General features: G+C 37.2%; 1 protein-coding gene across 1 annotated transcript; it reads right to left on the minus strand.

Annotated features, from left to right (window-relative positions):
• Positions 1-5,712: 5,712 nt before the first annotated feature.
• LOC140007191 (uncharacterized) lies at positions 5,713-7,905 on the minus strand. Its single transcript, XM_072049882.1, has 4 exons — positions 7,843-7,905; positions 6,730-7,795; positions 6,061-6,282; positions 5,713-5,975 (listed from the first exon to the last, which is right to left on the minus strand). Exons 1-4 carry the CDS (start codon positions 7,903-7,905, stop codon positions 5,713-5,715), a joined length of 1,614 nt encoding a protein of 537 aa, XP_071905983.1.
• Between the last annotated feature and the right edge of the window lie 8,491 nt (positions 7,906-16,396).

The raw sequence follows: 16,396 nt of genomic DNA on the forward strand, positions 1-16,396 counted from the left end.
TGCTTGAATTTCAAATTTTTGTTGGTTGTCTGGCTGTGAAATTGAGTGATATATGTTGTATATTATGTGTACAAAGTGCCTTGCGAAAATTATTTCATTTGGTTGAACAAAACTTGAATTTTTGAAATTGAAAGGAACCTAGAAATGGTAATCTGGGCATTCAAACAGTAGCATTTTGCCGTTAAGTTAAAATTGAGTGCCGTTAGTGGCATTCAAAACTAGACATCCGTAGCTTTCTAACAATATAAAAATCACCCGCTAGTTCATTTTGAGTCATCCGTAGTGAGCCAGGAAAATTTGCTGCCCTGTTTTGCACATCTGTCCGAGAGGAAATGAGAAGCTGTAACTTGAGGCTTGAATTTGAACTACTTGTGAACTGATTTTGAAAATGTTTTCTTCTAATGAAACGAAGTTATTTGAATCTAGTTTTCAACGCCACCAACTATTCTCAATTTCAAGTTGTATTGAGTGAGATATGGCCTGATTTTGAAAGTGCGATAAAACTGGAAAACTGGAAAGCTTTTCCTTCTTGCTGGCCGACTGGTCTAGCTGTTGTTGGGATGTTTTATTTCAAAAATTTTGATGTCAATCAACTATCAAGTGTTTATTAAAGGTTTCTAGGACCTTGGTTTCAAAAATGAATCGAATTTGGACTGATTTCATTGTGCAAAATGTTTGGAAAAGAAATAAAAGCAAGAAGGCAGATTGTCCTTGAAACATTTTTTGAATTTTGGTAGTTTTGTTAACTGCCTTCCCACTTGAGTTTTTGTATGAAATTTGATAGAGAGGTGGTCCACTTATGGACTTTTAAGTGTACCGAATTCTATCATCCTTGTTTAAATTAGTAACTTTGAACTGAAAAATGAATGATTTCTGTTTAGAACCATATAAAAGTGTTTTCTAGGAACTTTTAGTACTTTGGATCTAGTTGCCCATGGTATAAATTTTTCCTGTTTTTGGACATAATAAACTCAAGATTTGATTTTACCAAGTTTTTCGTGCAAAGTTGAAATTCTTGATTTCTTAGAAAATGAACTTTTAAGACCTTTCCATCCTCCTTTGCAATTGTTGAACGGTTTTAGATGTAATTTCATGATGGAATACATGATTCCATTAGAACTTTAAACCTTAATTTCAAATCTTGATTTCCAAAGGTTAAACCTTTCCTAATGGATTTTCTTGGTTGTTCCACTGTTTTAGTTAATGACACCTTATTTTATACTTGAACTGATATTTTTTCTATGAAATGAGTGGAGTTTTGGATATGTTTGACTTCATTAGCTTGGAAAAATATGAATACTCTTTACCTTCCAAAGTTTAGACATGAGATTTAAAATTTTGGAAAAAACGAGAACCATTTACTTCTTTTTCTCGATTTTCGTGCCGAAAGTGAAAACGGTGCTATCTTTGGATTTGAGATTTCTTATCACGAATTGAATCAAAAATCACCTTCAAGCTCTCTTGAGCATTATTTTAACGATTTAGGTGGAAAAACTTCTTTAATTTAGCTCAAACTTATGATTTGGAGAGTGAGTAGCGAGAAATTATTTTTCCTTGTAACCTTGGTCGAGCACCTAGATAATTATGATTGCACATGTCTCAGGTGGTCACGAAAACGCTGAAGAGCTCATCTGACAACTCACTTCACTCTTAACTTGCCTTTGACTTGTGGTGAGAGTCAAGTGCATGTTAAATGCTTACGTGATTGAAATGTTAATTGTACAAGTATTATACATGATACGTAAACTCGCTAAGGCGATGGTGTACTTTATCGCTCTCGTCCTCTCTCTCTTTTAATTACGTGATACTTGTTACATGAATACATATGTTTGGAAATTGTACATGAATATTTTTAACTTATGAGTTCTGAGTGGATGCATGTATCACACCAATTCGGGTGGGAGGTACCTCTCATACCGTCTCAGTGCTATAAGTGATTCTCTAAGCGATAACATGTACCACATCAATTCGGGTGGGAGGTACCTCTCATGTCGACTTAGAACCATAAACAATTCTAAACGAATGTATGTACCACACCAATTCGAGTGAGAGGTACCTCTCATACCTCTCAGCGATATAATCGGTCTTCTGAGTGGTAGTATGTACCATACTAATTTGGGTGGAAGGTACCTCTCATGTCGACTCAGAACCATAAACAATGATTGGTAATTGTACATATGATTGGTAATTGTACATGAATATGTTTAACTTGTGAACTCTGAGCGGATGTATGTACCACACCCTATTCGGGTGCGAGGTGCCTCTCATACCATTTCAGTGCTATAATTAGTTCTCAGAATGATAGCATTTACCACACTGATTCGGGTGGGAGGTACATGTCGACTCAGTACTATAAAAAAAATTTTAAATCGATTGGAGCGATGTCTCGTCAATCACTTATACATCTGGGGGGTACTCCGACCTATTGGCCAACCGTGTAACTCGATCCGGCGAGACCTGTCGTAACCTTATTGAGTGTGTCTATTTTAAATTGTGAATTACTTGAATGTTATAGATTTATTTCTCGCATAAGTGCTAATGCTACTTGATTATATGTTTGCATGTTTTTCTTGGCCTCACTGAGCGTTAGCTCTTCCCATTCCATTTGTTATTCCTTAACAAGTGAGTGACGTGAAGGAAGCGATTGGAAGATATTAGTGAAGGCTAGTCTTTTGTATAGTTTGGTATTTTGTAACTGACCTTTGGGAATTGTGAGATTTGGAACTCGATGTAGTTAAGTTGAGATTTATACCCTGGGATGTACTTGTGCAATGAAATATTATAGTCGTATTATTTTGGCATTTTAGATGTAATCATTGGAATTGGTCTGTTTTTCATTTAAGAATTGTAGTGAGTTCCGGCGAGAGTTGGGCAGGCGGTCTGCCGAATCCTTTGGTTCGCCTTAGGGGGGAGGTGGGGTCTTCACATGATTTATGTGTTTATTTGCTTTAATTATACTTTATATACTTTATTTATTTATAATGAATGTATGACATTACCACACTAGTCCAATATTAGTTGTGGTCATTCTTTCTGATTTCTCATTATTTCAATATTTGTGAGAATTTGTAGAAATGGGTTAGTTCAATGCTAGATCTTTTAGACTATCGATACGCTATATTCATGTTTTGGTGTGACATTTATTGCATCTCATGCTTTTTTGGACCATATTATTTAGAATTGCATCTCATTCTAGAAAATTAGAAGTAGATTAGTGCATTTGCTTGACTAGATTAGGAGATTTATCCTTCAAATATGAAAAATGAACGATTGTGGCTTCTTAATTTCAGCACGCTTTTATCCCCTTTATAAAAAAGAAAATTGAGTCACAAATTTTAGTCTCCCATACCCGTTATGTTGCATTCCCCTCTTTTAGATCATATATATTTATCTATATATTTTAATTTCCTTTTTTTGAATCTCATCTTTTACATATTTGTGACTTTTTCAACAGATCATTTTTGGGTTTTACAATTAATGTGACTTGCACAAATTAAATTTCGAAAAGACATTTCTTCCCTTTCGATACCCCCTAGGTCTAGATTTGCATCCATATAGAACCACCCAAATGTGATAAGTTTTATAAGTTAGATTAGGAAAATTTTTGAATAAATCCCGCAACTAGTCTTGGTTAGATTGATAGGGTACCTTAGATCAAAATCTTTGTATTTTTTTTCTTCAATTGTAACTCCTGAATTCTTTTCCTCTTGTTTTCGAAAACCTGGAGTGCCTAAAAGAGTTTTATTTACTTCTTTTCATTTTCAAACATTCTGGGTGACTTGGTACACTTAAATTCGACACTAAGTGGGGACTTTAAAAAAAATCCTTTTTAAACTATTATTTTGGATCCAAACTATTACATTTTCTGTGTCCCATTTTAGGTCCTTTTTCTTTATTTCTAAAATAAAATCAAAAACTCAATTTAAACTCGCCATTTCTTTTTTATTTTTTAAAAAATGGGGCGCGAGAGCTTTGGCGATTCCACTAGGGACTTCTAGTGAATCTAAACACTTGATTTAGTTGATTTTTTTTTTTGTTTTTCTAACCTTTTTTTTTATATATATATCACTTTGGGATGTTTTAGGTTGCATTTTTTTTCTTTTACTTTTTAGGATTATTTGCATTTCACACGCGTAATAGTCTCTCGCTCTCTGTGTATATGATGGATAATTTGTTTATTTTCATTTATAATATTGCGCTATTGCATTTTGGGTGGGACAATGTCACCTTAGAGCTTTCGTGCGTACTTAATCCCTCCCTGAAAGGGTCACTTCATAGGTGCATATGCTTTTCTTTATAACCCTTCATTTTATTTTCTTTTAGTGGTTGTCACACTACTCCTCCCTATTAGGATTATGATCGATCTATTTATACATGTGGCCATGGCACGATGTGCACGTAGTAATGTTTGAGGGATCACTCGCACCACTGACTAAGGATTTTGGAATTGATGATCCTTTGCCCTTTGATCTGAAGATTTGGGAGGCTGAAACTTTATCGAATCTAGATACATTAGTGAGTAATCTCATGCATCCATGTTAGAAATTATTTAGGATAAAATCAACCTTACCCTATTAGGAACATTAGAAAAGAAGGGAGGGATTTCACCCCTCTTTCTTTAACTTATATTTCTGTATCATTTTATTGCTTAGACGTGTTATGTGTTATTTATTGATTAAACTAACCTTTTCTTTGTTTTCTTCTTTATTGCATTCATGAGCCCTAGAAATAAGAAATCTGGCGTGACACTCTTTTAAGAGCTTACCTTAGTAGATAGGATATTACACGTTTAAATTATAGTTTATTGCATTAATATCTTAATAGTTGCATCTCATTTTAGATCTACCCTAACATATCATGTTTAATTTTTGTTATTACATATTTACTTATTTTAATAAACTAGCATCATGTATTAACCTTAGAGGGAATGCTATTTAGGGAATCCCATTTTTAGGATTATGCCAACCTTTCTTCCCCGAGTATCTAACCCTTTATGGGATTTTCACGTCTAATTTTGTCAAAAAATAAAGAAGTGGGGCTTGTAAGTAAGGTATTTGACCCGGCCTTTATCCTCAAATGAACAATTCTTGATGCATCAAATAATTACTGGTAGCTCCGATTGAAGTTCAGAGGTGGCTTGCGCTTCTCTCGTCTAGTGAAATTCGTCAAGCAACATCTCACTTAGGACCGAGCAGAAACTTCAAAGACATCGAATTGGACAGCTATTTGGTAGAAGCATTGGTACAATTATGGGATCCTAATTGTTCGACATTCAGGATAGGAAACATAGAAATGGCCGTGACAATTGAGGAGGTCGCCGATCTTCTTAACTTGTCAGTACATGGCATAGCAGTGATATTTCCCTTTGCATCTGGTAAGGTTGAGTTTTGTTATTTCACTGGATTGAAAGAGTCTGTAGTACAAGAGTCTGATCAGAGTGTAGATCTAAAGTTCTTATTTGACAGATTTGCACTAAGAGATGGGTTCAAGCAGTATTTCGAGAATTTTTCGTTTACGTCTAAGACAATATAGAAGCGCAAAAGGGCATGGGTATTGGACTCATCATGATTGTGACATACTTTTTTTTTATTTGGCTAACCCCACGCATGGGGAGGGACGCCACCCCCAAAATACACATACAATGCCAATCAATAACACACAGCCCAAATGTAAATTATAGGAATTCCTGCACTATCCAAGCACATGGCCCCTCTAGCGAGTCTTGGCAACTTTGAATAGGAGGTATACATGACACTCAGCGACCCTTTCGCCCCCACCTTGGCCAAAATGTCCGCCACCTGGTTTGCTTCTCGAAAACAATGACCCACCGTCCAATCCGAACCCAACAATGACTGGATTGTTTCTACCTCCGAGCAAATGAGCCATGGACATCTTGACTTGCCACAGAGAACATTTACTAACAGTAGCAAGTCCATCTCCACCTGTACCCTGGGGACATCCTGTAACAGGCACTGCTGCATCCCATATTGCAACGACTTGGTTTCAGCCTACAAATGTGTCATCCCCCTAGGGGAATGGAAAAGCCAAAAAGCAAATCACCAGAGGAGTCCCGAAGGACACCACCCTCTCCACTAGGCCTTGGATTACCTAATGAACATCCATCCGTATTTAACTTGCAGATCCCCTGCACCGGCAGTTCCCAACAGACCACCCTATGGGAGTATCGAGGCTTCCATCCATATATACTAGAATAAAAACCATGCCAGGAAACAAACTTGTCCGGCTCTCCCACAAATCTCCCACCAAATATTCCGACTATGCCTGCCAGGATACGATCGCAAACAGTTTACCTTCGCAGGGAACGACCTTCAAAGTGGGCTAAATTCCGCGCCAGGCAAATATTCCAGCAGATGATACTGGGCAGTACTGTTGGAAGTGACTCCACCCGCAAGTGACGTGTCGGCAAACGCCACCAACCCGCCAACCTTGCATGCACACCTGTCCCTCGGTATGCCACCCCCACCACATTACCAAAGAATGCCCAAAGGAATCGAGCTAGATCACTTTCCGAGAAGATATGCCCCAACGCTTTGGATTGGGAATCTATACAACAAAAGCACTTCGATGGGCCATGCACGTTTAGTCTCCCTAATGCGGACGCTAGAGGCAGCCGAATCCGCAACACGAGTATCATAAAAAAGGAGATTTTGACAGGCAACCAATGATGCCAAACCCTATCAAACATGAACGAGGCCGGCCGTTGCCCACTCGACAGATGATAGGTCGATGCAAGCGAAAAATCCCCAGACTCTGTCAAATACCATAGCGCACTATCATGCCCGCTTCCTCCCGGGACGGGGTTCCTGACAATTTCCACAGCAATAGTCTCCAGGACCCAGTGCCACAACATATCTTGATTCCACCGTCCATTCAATATGAAGTCCACTATCTTATGATCCAAAACACTCTCCAATCGTTGACACAATGGGTTAGAACCCAACCAATTATCGAACCAAAAATTACAATGTCCTGATCGAACCAGCCAACATAAATGTTGTTCCACAACCTCACGAACTTGGATCATGCGACGCCACACATATGAACTACCCTGGGGAACTCCCACCATGCACGGGTGGTTTTGACGGCAATACTTGGCATGCATAAACGTGGCCCACAAGAAATCACTCATACAGAACCTCCACCATAGTTTGAAGAAGAACGCAGTGTACACCTCTGATAATGAATGAATACCTAATCCCCCATGCGATGTGTGTGAGCATAAATCTTGCCATTTGATCCAATGGTACTGGAGACCATTTTCCCTCTCCCCCCATAGCAAATTTGCCATGGCTCGTTCAACCAGAGCCAAGACACCTTTTGCGAAGCACGCGGCCGTCAGCAAATGGATCGAGATCGCTAATAGGACGTGTTTAATGAGGATAATGTGGACTCCAAATGAAAGACATCTAGCCCTCCAAGCCGACATCTTGTTAATAACTGATTGCACCACCTCCACAAAATACCCACTCTTTCGCCGCCCAACAAATAGCGGATAACCCAAGTACCGTACTGGGAATGCCTTAGCTACAAATCCTGCAGCCTGCCGCACCCGCTGTACCTGAGCCACACACTGAGCAGTTAGTTTATTATGCACCAAAAAACTACTCTTTTGAACATTAATCTGTTGGCCCGACACTTCCTCATACCACCCAATCATCTGCATGACACATCGTAACGACGAAGGACAAGCACTTGAAAAGATAATGACATCATCGGCATAACTGAGATGAGTGATCTTAGGACACTCCCGCGGTACCGAAAAACACTTGAAGTCCTAATTTTTCAACAATTTGTTCAAAGACCGAGACAACACCTCCGCACCCAGAATGAAATCCCCTTGTCGAACTCCCTACGAAGACTTAAAGAAGCCCACACCAGCCCCATTCACTGAGACAGAAAACCAGACATTTGAAACCAACCTCCAAACCATGTTGATTCACCGTTCACCAAATCCAAATCCTAGCATCACTTGAGTCAGAAACACCCAAGAGACGCTGTCGTACGCCTTTGACATATCGAGCTTGAGAGCCACATTATTCCTCCTGGATGGCTTGCCCAAACCAGACATAAGCTCTTGTGCAAGCAAGAAATTATCCGCTATAAAACGCCCCCACACAAACCCATTCTGCTGTGGGGAAATGAACCTCGGCAGAACAGTAGCCAATCAGTCGGCCAAAATTTTTGAAAGAACTTTATTCATGAAGTTGCACAGACTAATTGGTCTATATTGCGAAAAATCCTGGGAATGAGCTATTTTTGAGATGAGGACAATGGAAGTTGCCGTGATTGCCCTTGGCAAATCCTTGCCACAGAAGAAGCTGCATGTAGCCCTACGCACATCATCACCTATAATCGGCCAAGCTGTCGTAAAGAACCTCCCCGAATTGAGAAATATAAAAACAAAAAAAATCACTAAACTTATGATTAACCTCTTTCTTGGGATTAAAAATTGACATTGTTCTATAGTGTCGACCATATTAACCGATATATGTGTTGCTTGTACCAATTATCAGAGAGAGGAAAAATTTTTCTATTGTTCGAATTTGATTGTGGATATGTGGGTTATGGAGCATTTTAGGTGACATATATCGAATTTGTACAATAATAAATACCTACTCAAGAAAAGAATAAAATTTTTGTATATAGCGGTGAGTAGGGTTGAATATCCACAGGGACTAGGAATAATTTTTTTCTTCTAGAATTCAGAATATGGGGCGATTTTGGAGACACTTGAAATTAACCAATTAAATTCAGTAAAATCAAAATAACACAAATAAAATAAAATTGAATCAATAATAGCAAAGCTCTAGCCAGAGGAATAACTATCAAACAAAGTTCATAAATCGATCCTAGATGCAAGGATGAATTCAATTATTTATTGATAAATTAGTTCTAGTATAAAAGCCAACTCTTCCTTATTTTGTCGATAGTCAAGGTACAACCATTGATTATTTCTCTAATCAGGAAACAACTCTAGATATGACCATAGAAGTTTAATTTTCCAATTACATGAATAATTAGAAGAGTCTAATTCTAACCAATCAACACGCTACGAGAGTCTCTTTAAATTTGATTATTCATTCCCTTAACACAAACCTAAGTATGCCAATTGCTACGAGGATTAAAGTAATCTAACAATTACAAATTAAATTGTTTCAATTAGCAATCGACTATCACGTCAATTTTTTTTAAATACTGCACCCTTTGATATTTGAATAACATAATAATCATAAATATTAAAACCAAAGAACGAATAAATACCAACAAATAAAAGAAACAGTGTAATTGATTCGATCTCATAGTTTGTAGAACAAAATTTTCAAGCTATTCACAGACTAGAAAAGAGAATTAGTTACTATCCGTTGAGAATAACCCACGCAATTTCATTGACAAAAGCTGCGCGAGCATTCAACAATGGAAAAGAACAAAAAGAAAACACAAGGGAGGAAACGGCGCTTCTCGCTTCTGTTCCTAAGACTAGTCATCTCTAGGGCCAGCTGCCTCCCCTTGTTTTTTGCTTCCCAAAGTATTAATCATGTAGGATGCCGGCTTCCTTGTCCTTTTACTTTCCTACTTCGCATCAACTACCAATAATAAACTTCTAAATGAAAAAGAAAATTACAAAAGATAATGTCCATGTTTCCTAATTAATTCCTATAACTAATAAAGATAATTTTCAAATCTTCCACCAAAAGTTGTTCGGAGTTCGACTTGAACTAGGAGACCTAGTGCATAAACCCTGACTTCTTTGGTCTCGCAGTAATTCGTGAAAAATTACCCCTTTTATCTCTTTTTACTCTACCTTGCTACAATTGGCATCAAATATCAAATATAAGTAGAATCAATCAATTAATACAATATTTAGCTAAAATCAAGGGAAAAATAATCATAATTGAATAGTAATTTTGCACCATATCAATTTCTCCCATATCTAGACTATGTTTGTCCTCAAGCATGAGAAAAACTAATTAGCAATTGAGTTTAAACAATAGCTATCGCCCAAATCACCCATTGCCAAAACATAATTAAAACACATGTCAAATATTAGTGGGAAAGTTCTAAAAAATATCTCTCCAGTTAGCTTTTAAAATAAAAAACTCTTCCAATTCTTGACTAACTAATCTAAGGACATAAAATATTCAACCAACATTTGTCATTTAATGGTTTAACTATTAAGAAAAAGCTCAATATTAAAACGTATGGATCAACAATTTAATCTAATCATTCACACGCTTCACAGTATTCACTATTAGCACATCTTTTTTTTTTTGACATCTCTTTTCTAAAATATCCCAACACTTGAGTTTTCATTTTTGGGGGAAAAAACTTAGTCCTTAGCGATTCAAACTTTTTGACGCGAATTTCGACATCTATCAAATGAAGGAGTCCAATTACTCAACTTTCGTCGCTAAAGAATCACATACTCAAAGTTGTTGTCACTTCTTGTCACAAAACTCGACATTTTTGGTGAAAACTCCTGGTTATTAGATAACGATAACTAAACATGATTCAAAATCTAATTAAATATCATATTAGCCAACTTTATTTTCTAAACATGGAGAACTAAAATTTATAACTGAACCAATTTACATGAAAAATGTTAGAAAAACATTTACAATACCTATAAAAATTAATCAAAAATTGTAAAAGCTACAAAATCTCAAATATTCACCAGAGAGATACCTTTATATTTAACCATGTCATACTTGACCTATTAGGTAAAATCTTAGCAATAAAAAATTTTGAAACATCTAGCCATTGTTGATCAGGAATAACCACAAAAATGCACAAGATGTGGCAAATATTGAATAAAATTTGATAAAATCAAACAAAAAATTCCAAGAAAACTGCCTATACTTACATTTTTCTAATATACTATTCTCCCCCCCTTAAATCTTACATTGTCCCCAATGCAAGAAATAAAGAATAAAATACGAACTGAAAGGGATAACGAAACTTTTCTGATAATTGAGGGGGGTCGTGGATAGTTATGGGTGAGGAGCAAAAGACATGTGAAACTCGACATTGGCCCACTGACTGTCCTTTTGATGAACTTGTCAACACAAGTGAGAAGTCTTCTTTATTGATGCACCAATTCAGCTGATAAATTACGGTAAGTTGTAGAGTTGACAACGGGCAGCAAGCAACGCGTGATGTTGGTTGGCGGGTGGGGAAGAAAAAGGAAAGTGTGAGGACTAGCAAAATCCTTACATATTTCTCAAAAATTCCCTTTTATTTGAAAATTATTATTTCATGTTATTCATGGTTCAATCACCCTAGAAAAGTGCCAATGACCATAGGAAATTAGGGTTTTCCTATTCGTTTTCAATTCAAGGTGAAATCGGATTTTTCGTGTAACCGCAGTATAATTATCCGGTACCGAGTAAGGAACAAATTTGGTGCTTAAGAGTGACTTTTAAGTGAGAAATAATATGTGATTAGGAGCAATGATATAAAGTTGGTGAATAGGAAGTAAAAATCCTAGTACGGGGGATTTAAGGAAAAACAGTGCGAACCGACGTGTACCGGGTACTACCGATTTAACCACCACTTGATCACCACTTTCTTGCCATACAAGCTTATCACTAATTGAGCAAAATATCTTCCCTCTCATGATTACTTATTGACCAAAATATGTGGCCCAAAATGCAAGGAAAGAAAGAGAAAATTGTGTGGTTGAGGTTGAGCCAAGTGTTGGCCAAACTTGTTGTTAGAATTAAGTCTTATCTTTCTACCTTCTTATAAGACAAACTTAGCTTAATCTCCTTCATTTTATTCTTCATCTTGGCTGAGCAAGAGAGGGAGAAAGGGAGAGCAAGAGAAAACAAATTCCTTCTTGATTTACACCAACCAAGTGCTAAAATCGAATTCTAAACCGATTGATTGTAAGTTTGGAAGCTTGGGAAGCTAAGGGAACCAAAAACTTCAAGAAATAGTGGAGGATCACTCTTGCAGGCATTCTTTTTTGAGGTATAAAATCTGATCTATGGCTTTGATCCTTTTATTCTTGTTTAAGATGTTAAATAGTTCATGTTTTGGGTTAGATTACAAGTTATACAAGTTGTTGTGATGATTTTTGGATGATATAAGTGAGTTAGGATTTGATAAATTTCTGCCCAAACTTGCTATATGGTTACTATATGTTGAATATAAGATTATACAAGGGGATTTGGTAGTGATTGGAACAAGAAATTTGAGAAAGTTTCATTGAATAACAAAAATTCCAGATTCTGGAAAATTTTCCCCCTTTTTCTGTCCGGTTTTGTAGCCTCATGTTAGAGGCTGAATTGGCCTTAGGTCAAAACATGAAAGTTGTAGAGAATGGTATTTTATAGTTTCCCACAAAATTTCAGCTCAATCGGAGCAACGTAGCTTGTGCAAATACCAAAATACCCTCGCTGATCTAGGTTACTTTCCAGAATTCCACGTGGACAGTTTAGTCTCTTTGGTTGTGTTTGTTCACTATAATACGTTTAGATTTAGCCAATTTTCAAAACATAAAAGTTTTAGTACCCTGTATTATCTTTTCAACGCCACCAAGAACACCTTAATCGGACCTTGGTAACCTGAGATATAGTCATTTAAAGATAGTGCAGCTAATTAACCGACTAGTTGGATTTTGGATCTGTAAAGTGGGAATTTGACTAGATTGCACTGTAAATCTGACTAAGTCATCTTCATGAGAATTGTACACATTTGTCTTAGCTTTCTTATGGCTTTGGAATTACTGGATTTGGAGTTATGTGAACTGATATCAGAGTGGATGAATCAAGACTACCACCGTAAACCTTGAACTAGAAAATCTGGGATTATTTTGATAAATTTGACCTAGATACAGGGCAAACTGGATTGAGTGGTCTTCTTCAACATTGTAGCCTTGTGTCTTAGCTTCGAAACGGCATAATGTTTATCCCAATCTGATAAGTGTAACTCCGGTTGTGACCATTATGCATGAACCCGTCAAAACTGTCTTTTGTCAAATTGCATTTCCGCACTTGTTATTACTTTGATTTTTGTTCTTATATTGTCTTGAGCCTATGAAATGGCTATTATGATGAGTTTGTGCTGTACATGACTTTGGGTTTGGCTGAGAAAAAAAAATCATGAAGCCATAAATGGCTGGAAAATTAGGTAAACACAAAGGGCATGCTGCCCAAATTTTCGCCCGAAAGCTAAGTTCTATTTGAACTTGTATAATACTATGACCGTTTTTCCATCTTAAAAACACGATCCTTCTTCAATTGGAAACTCCAAATGTTTACTTACTCTTACCAAATAAAGAGAAGTAGTTTAGGATTTTCTTGAGTATTTTGTCCTCTCTTTTTCATGAATTTCATTAAGACAATTAGTCTACAATATCTACTTGAATATGAGATAAGTTTCAACCATATAAACGATTCCAAAAACGGTATTTCTTAGTCTATCTAGTTGGATTTTGACTTGTCTTTAGTTCAAGTGTTTCCATTAGAAAATTTTATAACCCTTTTGAGTTTGGTTTTATGTGTGGTCTATGAAACCCTAGTTATTTTTGTCCACGGGTCCAAATGTCCTCGTTCCACTTTAAAGTCTTTTATTACGTTCTACTCATCATTCGTCGAGCCTCTTTGATTGCACCTAATTGGTTGTGATAAATGAGCTGTAATATTCTTTTCGTTTAATCTTAGGTTTTCTCGGTGATTAAAGATAATATCCGGAGAGATATTTTGCCATTGTTTTTCATACGTAGGTGAGTGTTCTATATACGTTTTGTTTCTATGACTATGTGGATTGTTGGGTCTATGTGATTATTTGTGACTATTTGATTAAATGTTACTTGTTTTCTATGATTTCTAAAATGAACTTTTTCTAGGTGAGTGTGTACTTTATCGCACTCGACCTAAATAAATATGAAATTTTCAATGATTTAATGATGGAAACATTAGTTGCGCATGATGTAAGCCTTTTGGCTGAATTGGGCCCTGCCCTTCGTTACCGATCGACTCGAGCCAGAAGCGGACTCGGTCGGGCGATATGGTGACCCTGGGTGAATTTGGTATACTCGAGTATTACCTTGTAGTCCGGCTACTTCCGGATGGGTGGAGTCCGGCCAATGTCCGGATGGGTGGAGTCCGGTCAACGTCCGGAAAAGGGGATGAACGAACAAAAGGATGAACGAGGGATTCTACTTACAAAAAATGTATGTTCAAACGATTGGAGGAATAAGGGGAAATGTCAGGGGAACGAACGAACAAACAAATAGCTCCTCGTGAGCCTGTATCCTTTTAATGAATGTATTATCATTGCTTTATATTGGACATGTTTTCTGGATTAAATGTTATTACATGACTAATGTTCCTTGTTTAATTACTTGTTTATATATATAGAACCTCACTGGGCTTTTTAGCTCATACCACATCAATTGTTTTCCTTAGCAGGGGAAGGCGAGCAAGGACGAGCGTTCTGTATAGTCTAGTTGATCTAGTTCTTTGGCCTTGTAATGGTTCTCGCCCTAGTGCTTGGCACGGGCTGGTTGTATGAGGAATGAGAACCCTTGTATATTCGATGTTTGTACTTGAATGGTAAAAACTTTGAAGACTTCTGGTGTGTAGAAGTTTCTTATCTTTTACTTGAGCATCTATTGTCTATGGATGTATATACATGATTTGAGTTCCATAGTGAGTGAGTCCTGGCGAGAGCTGGGCAGGCGACCCGCTGAACCCTGGGGTACGCCCTAGGGGGAAGTGGGGCCGTCACAGGTGGTATCAGAGCTTAGGCTTCAGATTTCTGTAGTGTATCCTAGGCTTAAAGTTTGGGATGCCGGACTGTGGGATTTGATTTGATTTGAAAGGTAAGCAATTGAGGGATAAAACCTATAGCTGCTTCGCGTGGTCTTTGCGCGGAGTGAGCCTGAACTAAGTAGTGAATAAGTATGAAGGATTAAGTGTTCGTTCGAGCATAAGTTATGGATCATAAATGTTATCGGCCTTAAATCTTTCTCATGGTATCTGAGGACCATAGATAGGTACGTCAGGTAGGAATTTCGATTGTAGATAGTTTACTCTTGGGACTGCAGCTCGAGATGTGAATTATCTTATTTCGGATTCTCGTGCCCGAGTACTCCAGAGTTGAGGCGATGCTAGCTACTAGGTACTTGAGACTTGTATTTTGGAACATGAACAGGCTTTGTCCGACTAAAATGAATATAAGAAATCTACGGACATCGAGTGACTAGGAAGTGACGTGAGAGACCGGACGGGGTCATCTTAGCTGAGTCTGGAAAATAGTGTAACCCAAAAGATCCTTGTGGTGAGATTGAAATGATTCTTAGTACGTGATCAACTTTCGAGAACTATTTTTGATCTGATTAGTGCGAGTTGGAATTTCGAGGTCGAAATTCTTTTAAGGGGGAGAGAGTGAGGACTAGCAAAATCCTTACATATTTCTCAAAAATTCCCTTTTATTTGAAAATTATTTGAAAATTATTATTTCATGTTATTCATGGTTCAATCACCCTAGAAAAGTGCCAATGACCATAGGAAATTAGGGTTTTCCTATTCGTTTTCAATTCAAGGTGAAATCGGATTTTTCGTGTAACCGCAGTATAATTATCCGGTACCGAGTAAGGAACAAATTTGGTGCTTAAGAGTGACTTTTAAGTGAGAAATAATATGTGATTAGGAGCAATGATATAAAGTTGGTGAATAGGAAGTAAAAATCCTAGTACGGGGGATTTAAGGAAAAACAGTGCGAACCGACGTGTACCGGGTACTACCGATTTAACCACCACTTGATCACCACTTTCTTGCCATACAAGCTTATCACTAATTGAGCAAAATATCTTCCCTCTCATGATTACTTATTGACCAAAATATGTGGCCCAAAATGCAAGGAAAGAAAGAGAAAATTGTGTGGTTGAGGTTGAGCCAAGTGTTGGCCAAACTTGTTGTTAGAATTAAGTCTTATCTTTCTACCTTCTTATAAGACAAACTTAGCTTAATCTCCTTCATTTTATTCTTCATCTTGGCTGAGCAAGAGAGGGAGAAAGGGAGAGCAAGAGAAAACAAATTCCTTCTTGATTTACACCAACCAAGTGCTAAAATCGAATTCTAAACCGATTGATTGTAAGTTTGGAAGCTTGGGAAGCTAAGGGAACCAAAAACTTCAAGAAATAGTGGAGGATCACTCTTGCAGGCATTCTTTTTTGAGGTATAAAATCTGATCTATGGCTTTGATCCTTTTATTCTTGTTTAAGATGTTAAATAGTTCATGTTTTGGGTTAGATTACAAGTTATACAAGTTGTTGTGATGATTTTTGGATGATATAAGTGAGTTAGGATTTGATAAATTTCTGCCCAAACTTGCTATATGGTTACTATATGTTGAATATAAGATTATA

This window comes from Coffea arabica, chromosome 5c, assembly GCF_036785885.1.
Source record: "Coffea arabica cultivar ET-39 chromosome 5c, Coffea Arabica ET-39 HiFi, whole genome shotgun sequence".
Classification (NCBI taxonomy): Eukaryota; Viridiplantae; Streptophyta; class Magnoliopsida; order Gentianales; family Rubiaceae; genus Coffea; species Coffea arabica.